Here is an 18,557-nt window from a genome sequence, read left to right on the forward strand (position 1 = left end):
TACATCATTCTCAGAGTAGCTAACAGCACAGAGATAGGGATAACCTGCATGGAAATTTGAGTACAGGGCATTTATCTTCCACAAGAACGGAAGCATTAACCATCATTCTGCATGGAAAAGCATTTCATGAGCTGACACACTGCTGGATTCTGATGGTCACTTCTTTTGAGAGAGTTTCCTTCCTCATCCATGTGCACTAGGGCTCACCTGTCCACACAGGCACCTACCCAGGACACTGACAAAGGCATTGGCAAGGAGGTAGCCGTGCTCGTTGGAAGCATTGCACTGGTACACAGCGCTGCTGCCGATCTGCGTGTCTCGAAACACGATGGTATCTCCAGCCACCTCTCTGCTTGGGTTGGGTGGAGAACCTTCAAAATAAGGAAGACAGAAAGGATGCTTTTCATTAAATTTTAAATTAAAGCTCACAAGATGCTGCATTTTATTACTCATCTTCACATCTCAGCCCAGATAAAAAGAGCCAGTGGCAAGTTATGGGCCTCCAGAGACACGGCTCAACTGGCCATGACGCAGCCAAGCCAGTGCCCCAGTGGCAGCTCTGGCTCCCATGGTCAGCCACGAGTCCCTTGGCTATGTTTTCATACAGGAGGTGCAGACTCTTCCTGGCTCACCTTCAATGGGCTCTCCGTTCACCAACCACTGGATTGAAGGCTTGGGGTTCCCATTGGCTCGACACACCAACCTGCCATCCTCACCAGGGGCCAAAATGAGATTTTGTGGCTCATCCAGCCAATAAGGGGCAGCTTTAAGACAAACAAATGGAACAGTTACACACAGAGCAAACTGGAGCAGATGGCCTCCAGAGGATCCCAAGCTCCCCTCTCAATTTCTGGCTGTGAAAGTGAAGGAGATGGTGAAGTAAAAGTGACGTACCCTTCACTCTCACTGAGATCGTGTGGCGGATGCTGCCCATCTTGTTGGATGCCAGGCAGAAATACTCCCCAGAGTCTTCCTCCGAGACGTTGGAGATACGAAGGGCCTTGTTAAAGTTTTCCAGCTTGGTTTTGCCCACTGGGAGCTCACCTCCTTTCTTGTACCACATGATATCTGGTGCTGGTCTAAGGAGAGGGAAGGAGATAAAAGCTCTTGCAAGACAACTTTCCTAATACAAATCCTGCACTTAAGACCTTCTAAACCCAAGGAGAAAGACCTCTGGGCCACTCTTTTACCTACCACAGCCCCTCCACTAGGACTTGAACATCACCAGATGGTGAGGAGTGGGATTTTTGTCCTACCTTGTGCCCGGGAAGTGCTGCCAAAGTCCCACCCCATGCCCAGGACACTTCTGCTTGCACACATACTACAAACATCCTCACCTGCACTTAATACAGTGTGCTAAAGGGCCACCCAAGAGATCTGCAACTCCCTGTAAGGACAAATTGATGGGGCATCATCTTTGGACAGCAAGTATCTGAAGATACCTCTTGCTCTGAGCAGTGCTGCAGAACTCATGGATCCAAGTTGAAGGAGGGAAGATTTAGGTTGGATGTTAAGGGGAAGTTCTTTACAAGGAGAGTGGTTAGGCCCTGGAACGGGCTGCCCAGGGAGGTTGTGGATGCCCCGTCCTTGGACGTGTTCAAGGCAGGTTGGATGGGATCCTGGGCAACCTGATCTGAATGTGTATGTTTGGTGGCCCTGCTAGGCAGGGGGGTTGGAACTACATGATCCTTGAGGTCCCTTCCAACCCGGGTGATTCTGTGATTCTGTGATTCTGTGAACTCAGCTCTCCTGTCTGCTTTCATGCTCCTACCCTTTCAGTAAGTTACAGGAATATTGTTAATAGCAGTTAATAGAAAATGAATGGCGTGCTCCATTCATTGCTGGTATTTTCACCAGCAGTTCAGCATTAAAGCTATGAGAGCACCTCATGGGGCTGCTGGTGACCGCCCGCTCCCATCATGGTACGTACACTCCTGATGCAATGCACTCCAGCAACAGGTCCACCCCTCGGAGCACCATCTGGCTGCTGGAGGTCCCGTATGGGTACATGAAGCTGGGTGTTGTTTCTGTAACCCCTCGGGCTGAGATCAGCAGGAAAGAAAATCAAGAAGAAAAAAAAACAAAAACAAAAACAGAGCACTTTTAAATTCTCCTTCTCTGCAGCATCGGAAGGGTTCAGGGTTCAGCAACAGGACTCACGCAGAAATATACCTGAAAACTAGAGAAGGGCTTAAAGTCATTTTTAAGGTAAGAAGACGTAGTGGAGAGAGGGTGCTTGGCAGGCAGGGAGAAGAAAGAAGAAAAAGGATGGGCCGGGTAAGCAGAACCATGGGGATGAGGCACCAGGAGAGCCCAGATCCCTAGCAGGGCAGCGTCAACCCTGCTCACCCTACCTCCAGCATGGGGCTGGAATCAGATGAGACATGGAAACACTGATGGACAGAACACTTAGTGAAGGACAGTAGTGACAAATGGGCACAAGAAGGGTACATGAGACAGCTGAGCCACAGAGATCCCCATGGGATGGAGGATGCCAGAGCTCTGGCAGCATCACGTAGGTTCCCACTCTTACTGGGAGCTGCTGGGCCTGGAAGGATGGAGCTGTCTGGGGATGGAGCAGAGCTGAAGACATTGGGATGGGACAGGAAAGTTTAATGAGAAACAACCAGGGGAGAGACAAGACAGCTCCCTACAAATACACACAGCGGAGTTCTCTTTGTGAGAGAAAAAAAAAATATTAATGGAATAATTTCCATTAATAAATGGAATCATTACTCTAGATGTGGATCAGTGAAGACAGCGTGGGATGAGATGGTCTCGAAAGCAGCAGTAGCAGAGGTGGAGGTTATGGGATTAGGACGTGGGGTGAGATGGGTGGGTTTGACACAATCTATTTGGGCAAATAGAGAATTGGGGAATGCCCACCCTGGGGCAGGAGCAGGCTCTTGGGATCCTTTCCTGCTGGCCCAAATGCTTCATTAGCCAAACGAGCTATTTGGGAAATCTCTGAGCTCTGATACAAAGAAAAGGGCTGGGAAGATACAGGGGAGAGAGAGAGCAGAGACTGTTTTTGGAACTCAATCAGGAAAAGCTCGTGACCAGGCCCCTCAAGAGAAAATTAATAATGGTAATAAATCAACAGGAAGGAACTCATCCCTTCAGACTGACTCCACATCACTGGGGAGCAGCCACACTCACGCACCACTCTGCTCTCACACACCCACATGTTAGCAGCAGGAGGTGCTCGTCAGAGAGTTAGTTAATTACTTGATTAATGGATTACCAGGGGCAGGCGTGCTGCTGTTTGCTCGCCTGCTTCGGAGATGCTGGTTTTCCTGGTTAGGATCACCACCCATGTAATGCCTTGCAGATCAGTGCTGAGATTTCAGGTCTGTGTTTATCAATCATTTTATGAGTGAATATTGGCTTTTATCTGCCAGCAACCTGTAGCCTGTGTGAATGGGCCATATGCCTCACTCCTGCCACGAACCATTTGCTTGGGGCACAACGAGAAGAGATAAGCAGCAGCGCAAGCCAAATTTTACGAGCCGTATATTAATGATGAACATTAAAACATAAGGGAGATAAATTAGTATGCTATCCACTTGTTTAATAAACCTAATGACAACACTGCTTAGCTGATAAGCTTTGCCTTAGCACAGCACTTTAAGTAAATATTTTGCTATTTCTAACAGGAAGAGGCCTGCAATGATCTGGGGCAGAAGTTCCAGCTCTGATCTCATGGCACTACAGCTGAAAGCTGTTAAACAGCAACGTCTCACTCCTCCACACAGGTGGAACTGACTGGAAGAATAAATTCTACGGCTATTCACTGGAAGCAGAGCTCAAGAACGTGCTCTGCTTCTAATATGTCACCACTACTGACCCCACCTCTGTGGAATTGGACCCATTCAACTGCAGAATGGACACATTCCAGAAACTGCCAGTGTCCCCTCCCCAACATCCCGACCCGACAGCACATCAGGTTGTACATCAACCCGCAGATTGTTTCTGCTAAAGGCAGTGATAGAAATATGTGCATCCCAATACATCCATCTCTCGCCTCCTGCCCTGCTTGCCAGCTTGACAACATCCCACAGATTTGCCAAAACAGCACAAATGAAAAAGGACAAAAGATTTTCACTTCCATAAGAAGGTGATGAACTTCAGCTAATGAAATTCCCTATTAATCATTTTAGACCTTGTATATCCCTGGCTGACATCCACCTCCCTTTTCCCTGAACACACCAACGCAGCAGGAGATGAAGGCACCCCCTCCCAACCCACGAGGACTGCAGACACCAGAATATAAAGGCATTCCTTCCACGACACAACCATCCACGCTGCTCTGTGCTTGGAGGAGCTGCATGTTGTGTTTAGAGGAGATCCCACCGCCGTGTGCCCACCAGGAAGGCATCTCCTCCCACGTGCCTCTCATTGAGGCGTCGTTCCGTTTATGGAATTCACATTGATGTTAATTTTGCTTGTTTCACAGCCATTTCTGTGAGTGTTGCAGACCATGCCCAGCCCATTTGCTGTCCCCACTTCCTCCAGTTATGCTTCACGCATAGACCTTCCAGAGGAACCTCTCACCCAAACCCCAACTCAGCAGGGAACGTTGCCCCATTGCAGAAGTATGTGAGGAGTAAGGGAGAAATCCCCATGTTTTGCAAAAAAAAAAAAGGACACTGCAATGTAAGATCTGGCTAATCTCAACCTTTTGGAGGCAGCAAGAACTTGGGCCTTGCTACCAGGCAAAGCATGTGCTTCAAGCAGAGATGAAAACCAAGAGGCCAATAGCTTCTAAGCACCACCTGAACACACATTGACGTGGCACAGGAGGGAAGAAATGGCAGACGGGCAGAGAGGGAAGCCCACTGGTCCCTGGGGATGCTCCCAGCAGCGTGCTCCATTCCCCCATGCAGACCCACCCCATCACCTCCCAGCTCCTCACAGGAGCTGTGAGCTCATGTGCCAGAACAAGAGCTGATGGGATCTGGCTAGTGTTGGGGATGGGTTGATGGTTGGGCTTGGTGATCTTAGAGCTCTTTTCCAACCTTAAGTATTCTATGGCTTTGGGATGTGTTGATCACATAGCCTCCAGGGACAGCCTCCCTGCTGGGGTAAGTGGAAAAGCACTCAGCACAGGTATAACTGTGCCACAGAGAAACAAATGGCTGGGAAAACCAAATATTTGGATTCTTCCTCCTAATGGTCAGTGCCCATGCTTGGCTGCAAGCACAATAGGTGCTCATTCTGAATGCAGACAAAGAGGGATGGTGGCTCTTGTATCTCAATCAGGAGGACGAGGCAGTGGAGCCAACCACCAGCTTTCCCACTTAGCCCTGATCCTATTAAGCCAAATATCTCCGGAGCTGAGCTCGGTGTATCCAATTAATTAGCTTAGCCCTCGATCATTTTTAAGATGTCAAAACTCAAGAGGGGATTTGGGCTGCTGGGCTGTTCCCAGCCCACTTTTGGTGACGTTTGGGGGGGGACGAAGCACAGAAAGGACCACACGCACACATCGGGGCTGTGCACACGGGGATGCTGCCGACGCAGCCCACGCTGGGTTAGCACAGGATCAGTCAGGTTAGGCACAGGGGGTTACAAACGTGAAGGTCTCCAGAAGCTGCTGTTGACTCACCACTGTACATGTCAGTGTGATTTCGTAAGGACGTTTCGTTATGGGGTTTCTCTGCAATAAACAAAAGACCGTGAGCATACCGAGCGGCACAAAGCAGCGGTGGAAAACAGGGATGGGGCTACATGGGGACCAGGGAGCACAGAAGCAAACAGAGGTGCTCAGAGCCTTAGGAGACAAACAGCAACAGAGCAACAGTGGTGCGGGAGGGGAAGAGAAGATTGCTTTCCTCCTACGAGATGGAGAGACAAATAAACGCGGGATAAATATCACCTAACTTGATCATAAACGTTTCCTCCAAGTGTTTTTCCTTTGGTATAAAGGCAACGTTGACAAGAATTAATTCAATTTGGGAAGAAAACATATTTTTTTCTCTCAGTTAACTGTGAGATAAGTGTACTCCTGCTATTTCTTTCCAGCGCAAAGCATGGGCTGGATGCACCGAGGCAGCAGTGTAATGATGCAGAAAGGCATGGAGAGGGCAAACAAATAAAAATGATAACAACAATTAAGCTTTAAGAGCATAATCTGCTGTAAAAACCCCTTTCAATTCCCAGGTAATTGAAGCAAATTGTGTTATATGCAAAAAACAGCAGCTCCTCATAACACACCGCTCTCCCTCACTGACAATTGCTGACACCTAGGCGAGCACAGCCGCTAATTGCCAACAGAGCTCCACTGGGTAATGAGCAGAACAGAGAGCACCCAGGACACAGCCTGGGGCCCAAGACACAGCAGAGATGCTCCACAGGAAATCCTTCCAGGATTTCTTTCACTTATTTTTCTGGAGCTGGACCGATATACCAGGCTGAAAACGTCTGAGACCCAAATGAACACAGGTTTTTCGCTCTCCACTTTGAGCCTGAGCTCATTCAGGGTTCAGTCCTTCAGTACGAGGCAAATTTTGGCATTATTCAGCCAGCTTCTCAACCAGATAACAAGTAACCGGAGCGAGTTGCATGTACACCTTCCTCACCATTAGAAAAGTGCCCATTTGTAGTATTTGCTTTGCTACTTCTCGTGCTTTGCACAAGGAGAAGGTGTTACACCAGAAGTGCAGAATGCTCCAAGCCCAGCCTGCTGCTCACATCACACCTCAGTGCCAGGTATCAGAATGCTTTAATAGTGTTACTTCCTATTAAGCAACAGATGAAGCTCCTGGTGCCAGGAATTGGGAGCCAGTGTCCCCAGGCCCCTAAGGCTCTGCTCCCCCTGCTCCCACCTCCCAGAACTGTTCATCAGCTCCTGGTCATGGTGAACCCCAAGACTTGTTGATCAGCAATGAACAAACACTCAGTCCCCCCCATGCAGCACCACAGAGCGTCCCCATAAACCTAAACCTGGAGCAAAACACGGCTATCTCCAGCCATCCAAATTAGGGAAAAGTCACTTGATATTGCACTTCTCCCTAAGGATGGAGGGAATACACCACCCGTGTCCATCTCAGAAACTCAGCAGTAGCCACACTGAGCTATCTCTGCAGCCCTGGGGCACTGCAAGGGAACAAGCCATGGAGTCAGTCTGAGTCCCATCAGTTCTTAACCAGACTTCTATCCCGATCAAAACGAGGGAAGACACTCTTTTCTTTGGTAGGACTCAGAGCTGTCAAAGACTGAAAGCAGAACCCTACCCAAGAGCTTGGCAGAGCTCCATCCTGGCTGACAACCGTGACACTTACTGGTTTTCACCTTGAGGGTGTAGGGATTTTTCTGCTGGATGGTGTGGGTGAAGTGGAATCGTGCATTGCAGCTGTAGTCAGTCTGGGCATCCTGCAGCATGACATTGGAGAAGTACAGGTCACCGTTCTGGCCCTGGGAGACACGCTTGTCCTGGTGGATGGGCTCCATGGCTGCAAGGGAAGAGGCATTCAGTTAACCAGGACCTCCTGAACACGTGAAGGCAAAAAGCAACTCCCAACTTAAACCATTTGTGGGTACCACCAAGCTGTGAACTGGCAACGATGACTCCAAACGTAATTATTTCAAACTAACACTGTAGGTGCTTGAAGGGAGTGAGGGTTCATGGTGGAAAGGGCTTCCCCAACTCACAGCTGCTCATCCAGAAGATGACAGGAGGAGGCAGACCAGGAGGTGGGTTGCACTGCAGGCTGAGTGGAGAACCTTCGTCAACCTCAATGACATCCACCTTCTCCTTGGGCCACAGGGGAGATCCTGCCACGAGAATCACAGCACTGCATGAGGAAGGTAGGTATTCACTTTGAAGATCTTCTCCCTTCCCACCAGACCTGGCCTAGTTTCAATGGAATGGCCTCAATGCAGAGAGGGAAGCCTTATTTCTGTGTGTGCAAGTCGTATGGGGAGCAGCTGAGAGAACTGGGATGGTTCAGTCTGGAGAAGAGGAGGCTCAGGGGAGACCTCATCTCTCTCTACAGTTCCCTGTAAGGAGTTTGTAGCGAGGTGGGGTAGGCCTCTTCTCCCAGGTAACAGCAATGGAATTAAAAGTAATGGCCTCGAGTTGCACCAGGGAAGGTTCAGGTTGGATATCAGGAAAAACATTCTTCTCAGGAAGAGTGGTCAGGCACTGGCGCAGGCTGCCCAAGGAGGTGGTGGATTCACCATCCCTGGAGGGGGTCAATAACTGTGGAGATGTGGCACTGAGGGTCATGGGTAGTGGGCACAGCGGGGATGGCTTGGGGTTGGACTCGGTGATCCTAGAAATCCTTTCCAGCCTTAATGATTCTATGATCCTGACACAGGCAATGGATGACAGAATCACAGGGTTGGAAGTGACCTTAAAAGACCACGAAGCAGGCTGGGATGTCTGACCACTGGATTCTATCTGTGCTTCTACTACAAAGCATCCATAGAACCGTAGAACTTCCTGAGTCTGATTTCTGCTGCTCACCCCACACAACTGTGCTTACTCACTGGACACCTGGAGGTGGATTTTGCTGGACAGTGCAGTGCCAAAATCGTTCCTGGCGAAGCACTGGTACTCGCCCTCGTAGTCGTCTGGCCGCCCACCTCCATGGAAATCAATGACCAACGTCCCCGACCGCCTCCTCATGGACACCTTGGGGTCCTTTGCCACGTTGAAGAACTTCCCGTTCCGTGTCCAGGAAAAGCTGTCAGCGTGGCAGAGAGATTTGTGAGGTGACTGTGGGGTGTATTTCCCTGGAAAGAGCCCTAGTTGGGTTATGCAAGTGGCAATTGGCATCTATGGCGCTGGTTTTGGGGACAGTGTGGCCAACTGAGATCTGCTGTGCCCAGAAATCCCAGCACCTTCAGAACCAGGGATAACAAACCACAGAGCTCCAGTACAGGAGCAATTCCAGGGCACTTACGTGGGAACAGGATTCCCTTTGGCTTCACATTCAATGAAGATGTTGTCTCGGGGGTCAACGATGTAGTCCTTCACAGACTGCTTGGTGATGGTGGGGGGCTGAGGCACTGCAAAGCAAATGGCAGCAATGAGATGAGCTGCGTGAGAGGGAGAAGCCTCTCTCTGCTCTCCTGCAGCAGATCTCACCAGGATTCTGACACCTTCCCCAATTTGTGGTCCAAAGACTTCTAAAACCACAAGCAAGCATGGAGCGCATGCTATTTGTCACCAGCCCTGTGCACCACGTATACCTTGCACCAAAGCACAGCTGGCACCAGACCCAACCCCTCCTGCCATTTTGGACATGCAGAGGACACCACCATGTTCACATAGAAGGCAGCACTTACATTCACTCTGAATACTTGCTGTTATTTCCAAAGTGCAAGCATAATGAAAAAGAAGAAAGAAGGGTTAATCGAGGGGCTAACCCCGATAAACACACATTATGCACACAAACATGAAAACAAAACACTGTCATTGTGGAGTCTGCAAATCCTACATACGGCTGATTTAACAATTCCAGCCTGTTCTAATCCACCTACTTACAGTTATACAGCAGGAGACGCTGGTGAGCACTCAGAGAATGATGGAATGATAGAATATCCTGAGTTGGAAGAGACCCATAAGGACCACTGAGTCCAAGTCATTGTTAGCTGCTAACAATGTGCAGCCTCTGGGAGGGTTGGGGGTCCAAAGAGGGCATGAAATGAACTCCAATGTACCAATATCTATATCCCATATGTAGATATATAGGTATCTATCCCATATATAGATAGATATTTATATCCTCCAGCATCTCCAGTGCTGGAGGTGATGATGCTCTGCTATGAGTCCATGCTGTACAGCAGGGAGGAGGCTGAAGAAGCGGTGAGTTGCAAAGACAGGCTGCCTTCAGCAGTTCTCCACCAGCTGTCAGCATTTCCCTTACTTTTCTAAGCTCATATTACATGTAAGCATCAAAATCACTCTTTTTTGACAGAAAAGCACAAGAAAGAGCAGAAGACTGCTGTTTGCAGACCTGCTCAGTCATGCTCAGTGGCTCCCGTCTATGTACTGACTGCCTGCACATCCAAGCTGTGTTCATCTTGTCAAATTCCCAAGTTGGGAACAAGAGTGCCAAGGGCTGACCCTAGGGAACAAAATTATGTTCATCCACAATCATTCGGAACGGAGTAGAGCAGGAACTCACACTCAAGTCTCGCACAGATAAGAGATTGCATGGGACCCCCACCTCAAGCTTTCAGTCACACAAGTATTTACTTTCCCCTCAGCAAACCAGAGATTTCCCACTCTCTCTCTTCACGTTGTTTCCAAAGAACCCTGGTGCTTCAGCCCGACTACAGACAGCAGCACAAAGCAGTGCTTTTGCCACTAATGCACCGCTCGCTGGAGGATTTCTGTGCATTGCACTGTCAGAATAGATTCCCTGCAGCTACAGGCTGATTATTATTAACAGCCTCTACAGGAGGAAGCTGGGACACAGAGAAATTATGAAACTGGTATCCAGACGAGTAGCTGGAACAGAGCCTCTGAGCCATGACTTAGCAGCTTGCTCTCAGTACAAACCTTCATCCCAAGTGCACCCAAACGAGCCATACATTTCCCAGACACCAGCCTGAAGATGCTGTTTAGTAGAAACAACACCCCTTGTCCCCTTCCTCCTCACCCCATATCCTCAAACTCTCTGAATAAAACATAATAAAACATAACTCGTGTCTCATGTTTAACCAAAAGTCCCAACAGAGACAAAAACTGTGGGATGCTCCACTTTAAGTCTGTGGGCTAAAGGTTTGCTGGGGATGGGCTTCTCTACCAGCTTGGTGTTCTGCCTCTTTTTGATGGGTGGCTGCAAGTCCTTTGCTCAGCTTTCGAGTCAGCAATTCAGGTGGATTTCTGGATGAAATGACTTAAAAAGTGACTTGAAAAGAAAAATATCCTAAATGTTTGGTTGGAGCAGGAAAGATGCCTGGTGTGCGTATCTCTTCAATCTGCCTCCACAGCCCTTCAAGCAGGAAACCATAGAATCACAGGCCTTGGAAAAGACCACTGAGATCATACAACCCAGCCATCAGCCCACCCCCACCGTGCCCAGATTTAGAGGGAGTAAATCAGAACTTACAATCCAGAGGGACTTCGATGGCGTTGATGAGGTGTTGGAGGCACAGAGCAAATGCAATCCCTGCACAGGTGAGCTGGTGGCTGTGCAGGACCATTTTGGATGTCAGGATAATGCTATGACCTCACCTGCTCCCCCCAGGAGAGCTGATGGCTGTTGGGTCCTCAGCTGCAAAACACAAAAAGCCAGAGGTCAGCACTGCTATGTCCTGCATTTCTCTTCCTGGGACAGAGAGTTTGCAGTCTGAAAATATTTGTACAGAGGGACAAAGGGTGTTAATGGTGCCAGAATTATTTTCCAGGCCATGTTTCCAGTACTCAGCACATGGTCGCTGCCCTTCCAAGGCATTTTTTGTTCAGTCTTTGTGGTTACCTGGGCTCAAACCCCAGAGTTCTGTTGAGTTCTCCCCAAGGAATGCTGGAAAGTTGCCCTGAGAAGTGAATGCTGAACCACGTGGGAGAAAATCAGAAGGATGGTTTGCTGTTTCACAGAACCATAGAAACACAGAACCATGGAATCATAGCATGATTGGGTTGGAAGGGACCTCAAAGATCACCTCCTACCAACCACCCCACCGTGGGCAGGACTGCAAGCCTCTAAACCAGACGAAACAGGCACCAGATGATGCTGCCCAGGAGTCAGGAAGCTCATAGCTGAATTTCATGCACAAGACTGAACAAACAGTAAAACCCAGCTTTCATTCTGAACCGAAAACAAAGAGTTGAATTCCACTGAAGGAAGAACTGCAGAGCCAACGAGAGCCCAAAAGGTGCTCCAGCACTGCTGATGGCCATTCCCCTTCCCAAAAGAGCACTGCCTGCTACACACTATGGGAATATTTTTGGACTGACGAGAGCAGAGCACAAATGCAGCATCTCTTTGTGAGCTGCTTTGCCTCTATTTTCCAGGAGGCAACAGGGCTCCAAGGCTGTGTGGGGTCAGGCAATGGGATGATGCCTTCACCCCTGCACACATCCAGGAGCCTGCAGGGACTGGCAGCGCATCGCTTGGAGTTTTCATAGACATCCATTTGATTTTGCTGTTAATAAGCCCACAGACAAACTGCAGATTAAAAGAGAGTAGAAAGGAGGATGAATTATCTTATCTGTACAATAAAATTCCCCGCAGAAAGGCTGCTGCACCACAGAGGTGGCATCACAGCTGAGTTACAGCTCTGTCTGTAATAGAGCTATAACAGCCGGGCAGCAGACATCCAGACAGCTCTCAGCTGAGAGCAGAAACAACGCCAGGGCAGCAAACAGTGGAAAATCCCCAGTGCTGCTCCTTCCCATCTCCGTGCAGCCCTGCACCGTGCAGGGACGGCACCGACAGGAGAGCAGCACAGAGGCCATTTGGCAAGCAAGGAGAACCTGGGTCATGAAATATAAATCAGTCCAGCTTGGGCTGCTGCTGCTGAGCCCCAGTGAGGCTGATGTGGGAGGAAGGGGGCTCAGGACAACAGACAGAAGCCGGTGATAGGTACTGCAGGGAGCCAAGCTGACAGCTGTCAGCCAGCCGACAGCCCTGACACATGGCCTGCACAGCTCTCCTGCACCCCAGGCAGGGGCACAGCCAGTGCAAGGCAGCTCCTGAGAACGTTTTTCTCATTGCCCCTATGGAGAACGGGCAGTGTTTTGTCATCCTTGCAGGGTTTTGCCCTCCCTAAAGGAGATGCTGCTCCTGCAACACACCCTGGAATCATAGAGATGTCTGGAAGACATCAGGGTTATTCAATAAGAAGGGATGGGTAAGGAGGACCCTGTGCATCCTTCCCAGACCAAATATGCAGCCCGAGATTTCTGAAGTGTTAACAGCAAGATGTTCAGCCCTAAAGATTTACCGTGAAGCATTCCTGACCCTCTGCACACATCTGAATCTCAAGGATGGTCCAAATGAGAGCCCAGAACAAATCCCCATCCCTGGGCTGAAGCCCAAGCAAAGTCACCAGCCCTCTGCATCCCTGTTACACCAAATTATGGGTTGCAAAGGGGCTCAGAGGGGAGTTCTACTTTGATCTCTTTTTTTTGCTCATTCAAAGGATTTTCCAATCCAGTCACTGCAATAAAAACAGTTGAAGGACAAAATAATTATAGGACCGGGTCAGTAATTAAAGTCATGTCCAGGATTTCCACAGCCCTCAGGGAGCAGGTCGTGCTGAACGAAGCCTTTCAAATTACTTCTTTAGCTTTCTGTCTAAGGGAAGATATCACTGTGATCTGTGGTCTTCATTATTTAGAGCGCTTCATTTCTCCAGTTTCAGCTTAAAGTGAGTAATGGATAAGCTGGTTTTATGCCTCTCTGTTACTAAGCAATAGTTTGACTTACCAACTAAATCAGCCAATACTGCAACCGGATATTTAGCAAGGCTGAGATTTGTAGCATCCTTCCTATGCTCACATACTGGTGTTTCACATAAAGAAACAGCACAAAATGCTTTAAAACTTCCTTCCTTCCTTCTGCTGTGTAAGGCAACAGGCACTTGAATACCTCTATGTGCTGCTTTGAGGTCAGCCACAGTGAAAGCAGTGTCTGTGACATGAAGGAGAAGGATCCTGGCAGAGGCTTGGGAGATGTCTACATACATGTGTGCATTAAATGGAAATGCACACAGGACTTAAAGTCCCTTCCAACCTAAGCCATTATGGGAATCTATAACTGAGTCCAAACACTGATTATATGGAGTATACAAAGCAGGCAGCTGTGCATCCAACTGATGGACACATCCCAGCCATCGCCACGTGTGCTTGGACTGGAAAAACAAGGGCTGTGTGAATCAGAAGGGAGATTTGCAGCAGTGCTGCACTGAGGGGATGGGAGCCATGGGGACTCAGCTGATCTAGACCAAAGGAAGAGGGAAGAGCAGCGTGGGAGCAAAGCAGGGACCACGTGAGAATGGCTCAGGGAGGACAGCCTGTATGGCACGTGTGACCTTGCATCCACGCAGAGCATTGTCAGCACTGCTAATCCAAAGAAACACGAACAAATAACAAAACTCACAACAAAGCACGCCCAAAGATCATCCCCTGCCTTTAGGGGAGCAACAGCCAGGCTCTTTCCAGGGCAGCTGTGGGTGCAGAAGCACAAAATTTGTCACCGTGCCCATGTGTGTAGGTGGGCTGCTGGGGTTGGGAGCTGCAGAACAGAGCCTGCACTGTTGGGAATGTGGGCAGTAGGGGAACTGTCCCAGCACAGAGGGATGGGGCCCATAGCAATGGGTGTCTGGGGATGTTCCTGAGAGTGTCTGACAATGGGAGATACCCGAGTTGGAACACAGCTCTCATCCACTGATGCTGCTGTAGAAGAGGATGGGCAAATCCAGGTCCCAGCTTTGCTTTCCTCTAGCTACAGGCAAGGCAGCAGCAGGATGGACTCAGATGCTTTTTACCCCAATACTCCTTCATGGTTCAGAAGGGCTCTTCAACTTGCTGCTTTGCATTTCCCTGCTGTCCTACTCTCAAGCTGTTAGTCTGGGTTGGGAAATGCATCCCTGATCTTGCTCCAGACCTCCTTCAGATGTTGTGTGAACATCTTTCACTGAGGAAAAGGATAATGAACCCCAGGGCAGGGCCTGTGAAACTGAAGGTTGTTCCTCTTTGCAGGCAGAGGGAAAGGGTTCAAAGCAAGAAGGCAAAAAAATTGACGCGCTCCTGCGGATGGTGAATAAACTGATGGGGCAATTCATTCCAGGGCTGAGAACACAGCTGGTGGGAGCAAATAGCAGCAGCCAACTCTGCTGGACCAGGATGGGAGCTGAAGGCTTAGAGAGGAGTCGTGCTTTCCATAGCAAAACGAGCCAAATCTGGAATAACAGCGCAGCAGTTAAGCAACTGCCCAAGGGTTGCACGGATTCAAGAGGAGGTGCAGAGAATTGGGGTGTCGGGTGCTAATGCAGCCCAGCAGAGATCAGCGTGGCTCTGTGGAGCTCTGCTGTCCCCCATCAGCAGGGGCAATTCCCCACCACGTGGCTGCAATTTGCCTGCATTCCCACTAGCTGTGCTGGGAAGTTGGGTGCTGCTGAAACCAAACCTGCCCAGGTGCCATCGCTGCTCATTTCCCTGCGTGTTCTGCAGAGAGCTTCACGCTCTCAAGTTTCTGCTGATGGAAAGACAACGCTCATACATCCATAATTAAAACACACAGCATAACCAAGCACTTCATTCATAAACCACTCAAAATTCTCAGTGAAGATGTGAGGGCGATGATCCCATCACAGAACAGATTCACTCGAGGGCTCTGTGATGGCAGTCTGACCCTGCTCTGGCCAAGCCCTGGCTGTGGGAGGCGTTCCCAAGCCACATCCCCACAGCCTTCCCCACTCCAGGAGTCCCAGCCTCACTGCACTGCTGTGCTTTGCTCTCCTCTGGAGAAAGGCAGAGCTGGGGAATTTCCCCTGGGTACAAACAACCACATGGAAGGGCTAGGGATAATGAGATGGGACCTTTCTGAGCAGCAATGGAAACCAATTCCTTCCCTGCCGACCCCCAGCCCAGCACTGTGAGGCACAGGGATCTCTGGCTGGAGTCAAATCCAATTAAATTATTCCACAATGAAGGATTGTTTGTGATCAGCTCATTAGGTCCAGCAGAACACTCTCAGTAGCAATTAGGCATTTATCCCTATTTATGGTTGTAAGAGGAGCAGTAAAACTCGAGCAGCTAGTGTTCCCAAGAAGATTCCTCCAGCACAGTTTAACACATCTCAGTCGCTTAATTAAAACTGATTGAAAAGCACAGAGCAACGTTTCCACAAATGAAAGCTCTTTTCATTTCAGATAATGAAAAACATTGATTTAGGGGGAATACATGCATGTGATTCCCCAGCAGCAACTGAAGAACCCGTTTTCCCAGGACCTGCTCCTGCTTCGTTCCCCCTACCATATATTGGGTGGGTTTCCAGGTTGCTGCCTTCCAGGCTGTAAATCCCCCATCTCCCATTGTTTAGAGCCTTTGTCCCAGGTGGCAAAATCCACCCTGCAACCTGCCAGGTACCCTCAGGACCCTGTGGAAGCAAACATGGCATTGCATAGACAATTCAGAAGGTAATTCATTCTCATGTAGGGCTGCTGAAAGCATGGATGACTCCAGGGAGATGTTCTTTATCTATCACGACCCGTATCTCAGCGCTACATAAGTGTGAATTAATTTATCATCCTGTCCTTTTGGTAATGTAAGAAAATACTGTAGTTCTATTACAGAGAGTGACTCGAGTCCAGGGAGGTTAAGTGTTACCCCAAGGTCATGCATGAGATATGGTGCGGGTGGGAAATAAGCCTGTAACACCGGAGCACCAAATTTAATCAGAAAATAGCGTTTAACCTTTACAAAGCGGTCATCGAGAGTGGAGAAAAAACGTGAAGGTGTGAAGCTGTCTGTGGATGATGATGATGTGGCCTTTGCCAGCACCACGAGGGTGGTGTGGGGCAGCAGCTGATCCTGTCACTAGCAGGAATAGAGAGCTCTGAGGAGCTGCCCTTAGTAGAAAGCAAAGGTGCTCCAGGGCATCGCTGTTGCATGGGCTGAGCCTTGAGCTGCCAGCCTGTGGGGATGGGTAGGGAAGATGGGGCAGCTGAGACAAAAAGGCAGAGGCTCCGAGCACCAAACCTTGTGTTGGTGCCTGTGGGAGCCAGGCTGGGGTGTTATGTCCCAGTGGAGCAGCTCCATGTGCAAACCCAACCAGTGGCAATGCCAACCTCCCTGCAAGCTTCAGGAAAGAACCTTCACCAAGGTTGGAAAAGACCCCTGAGATCAAGTCCAACTGTCAACCCATCACCACCATGCCCACTAACCATGTCCCCAAGAGAGACCTGAGACCAATGAGCTCTGATCCCCCCCACGCACAGCAAAGCTCCTTTCCAGGGCTCTCCATCCCACGCTGCTCAGGAGACGCATGGCAGAGCAACAGGGGACACACCATTAACATCTACCCCGCTGTGTCCCTTGGCCACCCATCCAAGGGATGACAGCATCTGTCCCTGAGCGATTAGCCAACTGCTAATCACCCAGCAATAGCTATAAATAGCAAGCACTTGGGAAAATCTGCCTATTCCCTTCTGGCTCACATAAGTCTGCCCAGTATCCAGAAGCACAGGGATCTGGGGGGTCTGCATCACGTGCTCAAGCCTGTGTTTGGTCACACAGGTGGATAAGGGACCCTCAGGCCCCCATCAGCTCAGGCTTGACCATGCTAAGGGATTTCCCCGAGCCCACAGCATCCCTTGAGGAATAAATACAGCCATCCCAGGACGTGCTGTGGTAGCTGCCCCCCATGCAGTGTCACTCAGGTTAAGCTGTCCTGCTCTGCCGCATGGCAGCAGCCAGTGACATGATGCAATTTGGCACAAACATGCACGCCCTGACACCACAAGAAGGGTTCTCTCTTTGCACAGAAGAAAAAGGTTAATGAAGCAAAGCACGATGATCGGCCGCGTGCTGATGCCCAGGGGTTAAAAACCCCTGACTGCTTCTACACCAGGAAACCACTTTAGTGGCTAAATGAATTGGAGAATTGGTGTTTGCATCTCATGTTACCGCTCATAGGTCCTGGGCACTTGGGATGACTGAAGAGCCTGGGAAGAAGATATCAACACTTCCATTCCCCTCCAGCCCCAATCCAGAGACCCCACATCAGCACAGGCAAACCCTGAATTGCAGGGGGGGAAAGCAGACGTACCCAGTGTAGCTTTTCAGCCCTAAACCACAGAAAGATTCACGTTCAGCCCTCGAGCCCTGCAGGCTTGGGATCTGTTTGCAGCAATGGCTGCAGCTCAGGATGCACTCAAAGAGGGCTTTACTCAGTACTGCCCATTCCCTGCTGGAAATTACAGCATTCAAAGGTGGAGAAGGACTTGAGCACTAAGGCTTTAATTTCAATCAAAACATTTTTTTTGTTGGTACCGTATCTACCTACACTTCAGGAAGAAAACTTTTTCAAGCCTATAACTTATTACTAAATTAGTAGCTGTTCTTCTGCTACGAAAGACTTGCATTTCCTGGGCAACTCCAACATTATTCCTTCAGAGGCTCCCATATCCTGAGCAGAAAGTTTCTATCCCTTCCCTGCTCTCTGATCCTGAGATGGTTCTTTCTGCTGTCCTTAGAGCATCACCAGGCCAGTCACAGTGGAACCGTCCAGGAAAGGCACAATTTTGTTCCTAATCTGCTGGCCACCATCCCCATGCTCCCTTCAGCTCAGGACAGCTAACCTACAAGTCCCCAACAGCACTGGAATCACCAGCCTTAGGAGCAGTCTTCTCATCCAAGCCACCTCCACGTGTATCTCCTGTCTCCATCTGCGAGGTCTGTAACTGGATCACACGCAGGTGTCACCAACAAGATGGGAACACACCTGCTGATGATTAATCCTGTAAGTGAGCTGTATTTACAGGCACCAGCTTAGCTGAGGGCCCTCAAGCTGTGGCATCACCTTACAGTCAGCCATGGTGTGTGGGCCATCCATCCATCCATCCATCCATCCATCCATCCATCCATCCATCCA

At 49.5% G+C, this 18,557-nt stretch overlaps 1 protein-coding gene across 9 annotated transcripts in view; it reads right to left on the reverse strand.

Moving 5' to 3' along the window:
- Positions 1–18,557, reverse strand: part of NFASC (neurofascin) — a 77,058-nt gene that overhangs the window by 36,450 nt on the left and 22,051 nt on the right. For 7 of the 9 annotated variants that reach the window (XM_042884157.1, XM_042884156.1, XM_042884155.1 and 4 more), the window contains exons 2-11: positions 11,067–11,231; positions 8,910–9,015; positions 8,494–8,690; positions 7,654–7,776; positions 7,284–7,454; positions 5,609–5,659; positions 1,931–2,042; positions 895–1,079; positions 633–764; positions 228–371 (exon numbers count right to left, since the gene is read on the reverse strand). In XM_042884157.1, coding sequence (XP_042740091.1) covers positions 228–371; positions 633–764; positions 895–1,079; positions 1,931–2,042; positions 5,609–5,659; positions 7,284–7,454; positions 7,654–7,776; positions 8,494–8,690; positions 8,910–9,015; positions 11,067–11,160 — 1,315 coding nt within the window. In that variant the 5' untranslated portion in view covers positions 11,161–11,231. The remainder of the gene's footprint in view (positions 1–227; positions 372–632; positions 765–894; positions 1,080–1,930; positions 2,043–5,608; positions 5,660–7,283; positions 7,455–7,653; positions 7,777–8,493; positions 8,691–8,909; positions 9,016–11,066; positions 11,232–18,557) is intronic. The other 2 variants (XM_042884158.1, XM_042884161.1) reach the window with 1 other exon arrangement.

The sequence above is a fragment of the Lagopus leucura genome, unplaced genomic scaffold (assembly GCF_019238085.1).
Source record: "Lagopus leucura isolate 7727_CA_CO unplaced genomic scaffold, USGS_WTPT01 Super-Scaffold_100043, whole genome shotgun sequence".
NCBI lineage: Eukaryota > Metazoa > Chordata > Aves > Galliformes > Phasianidae > Lagopus > Lagopus leucura.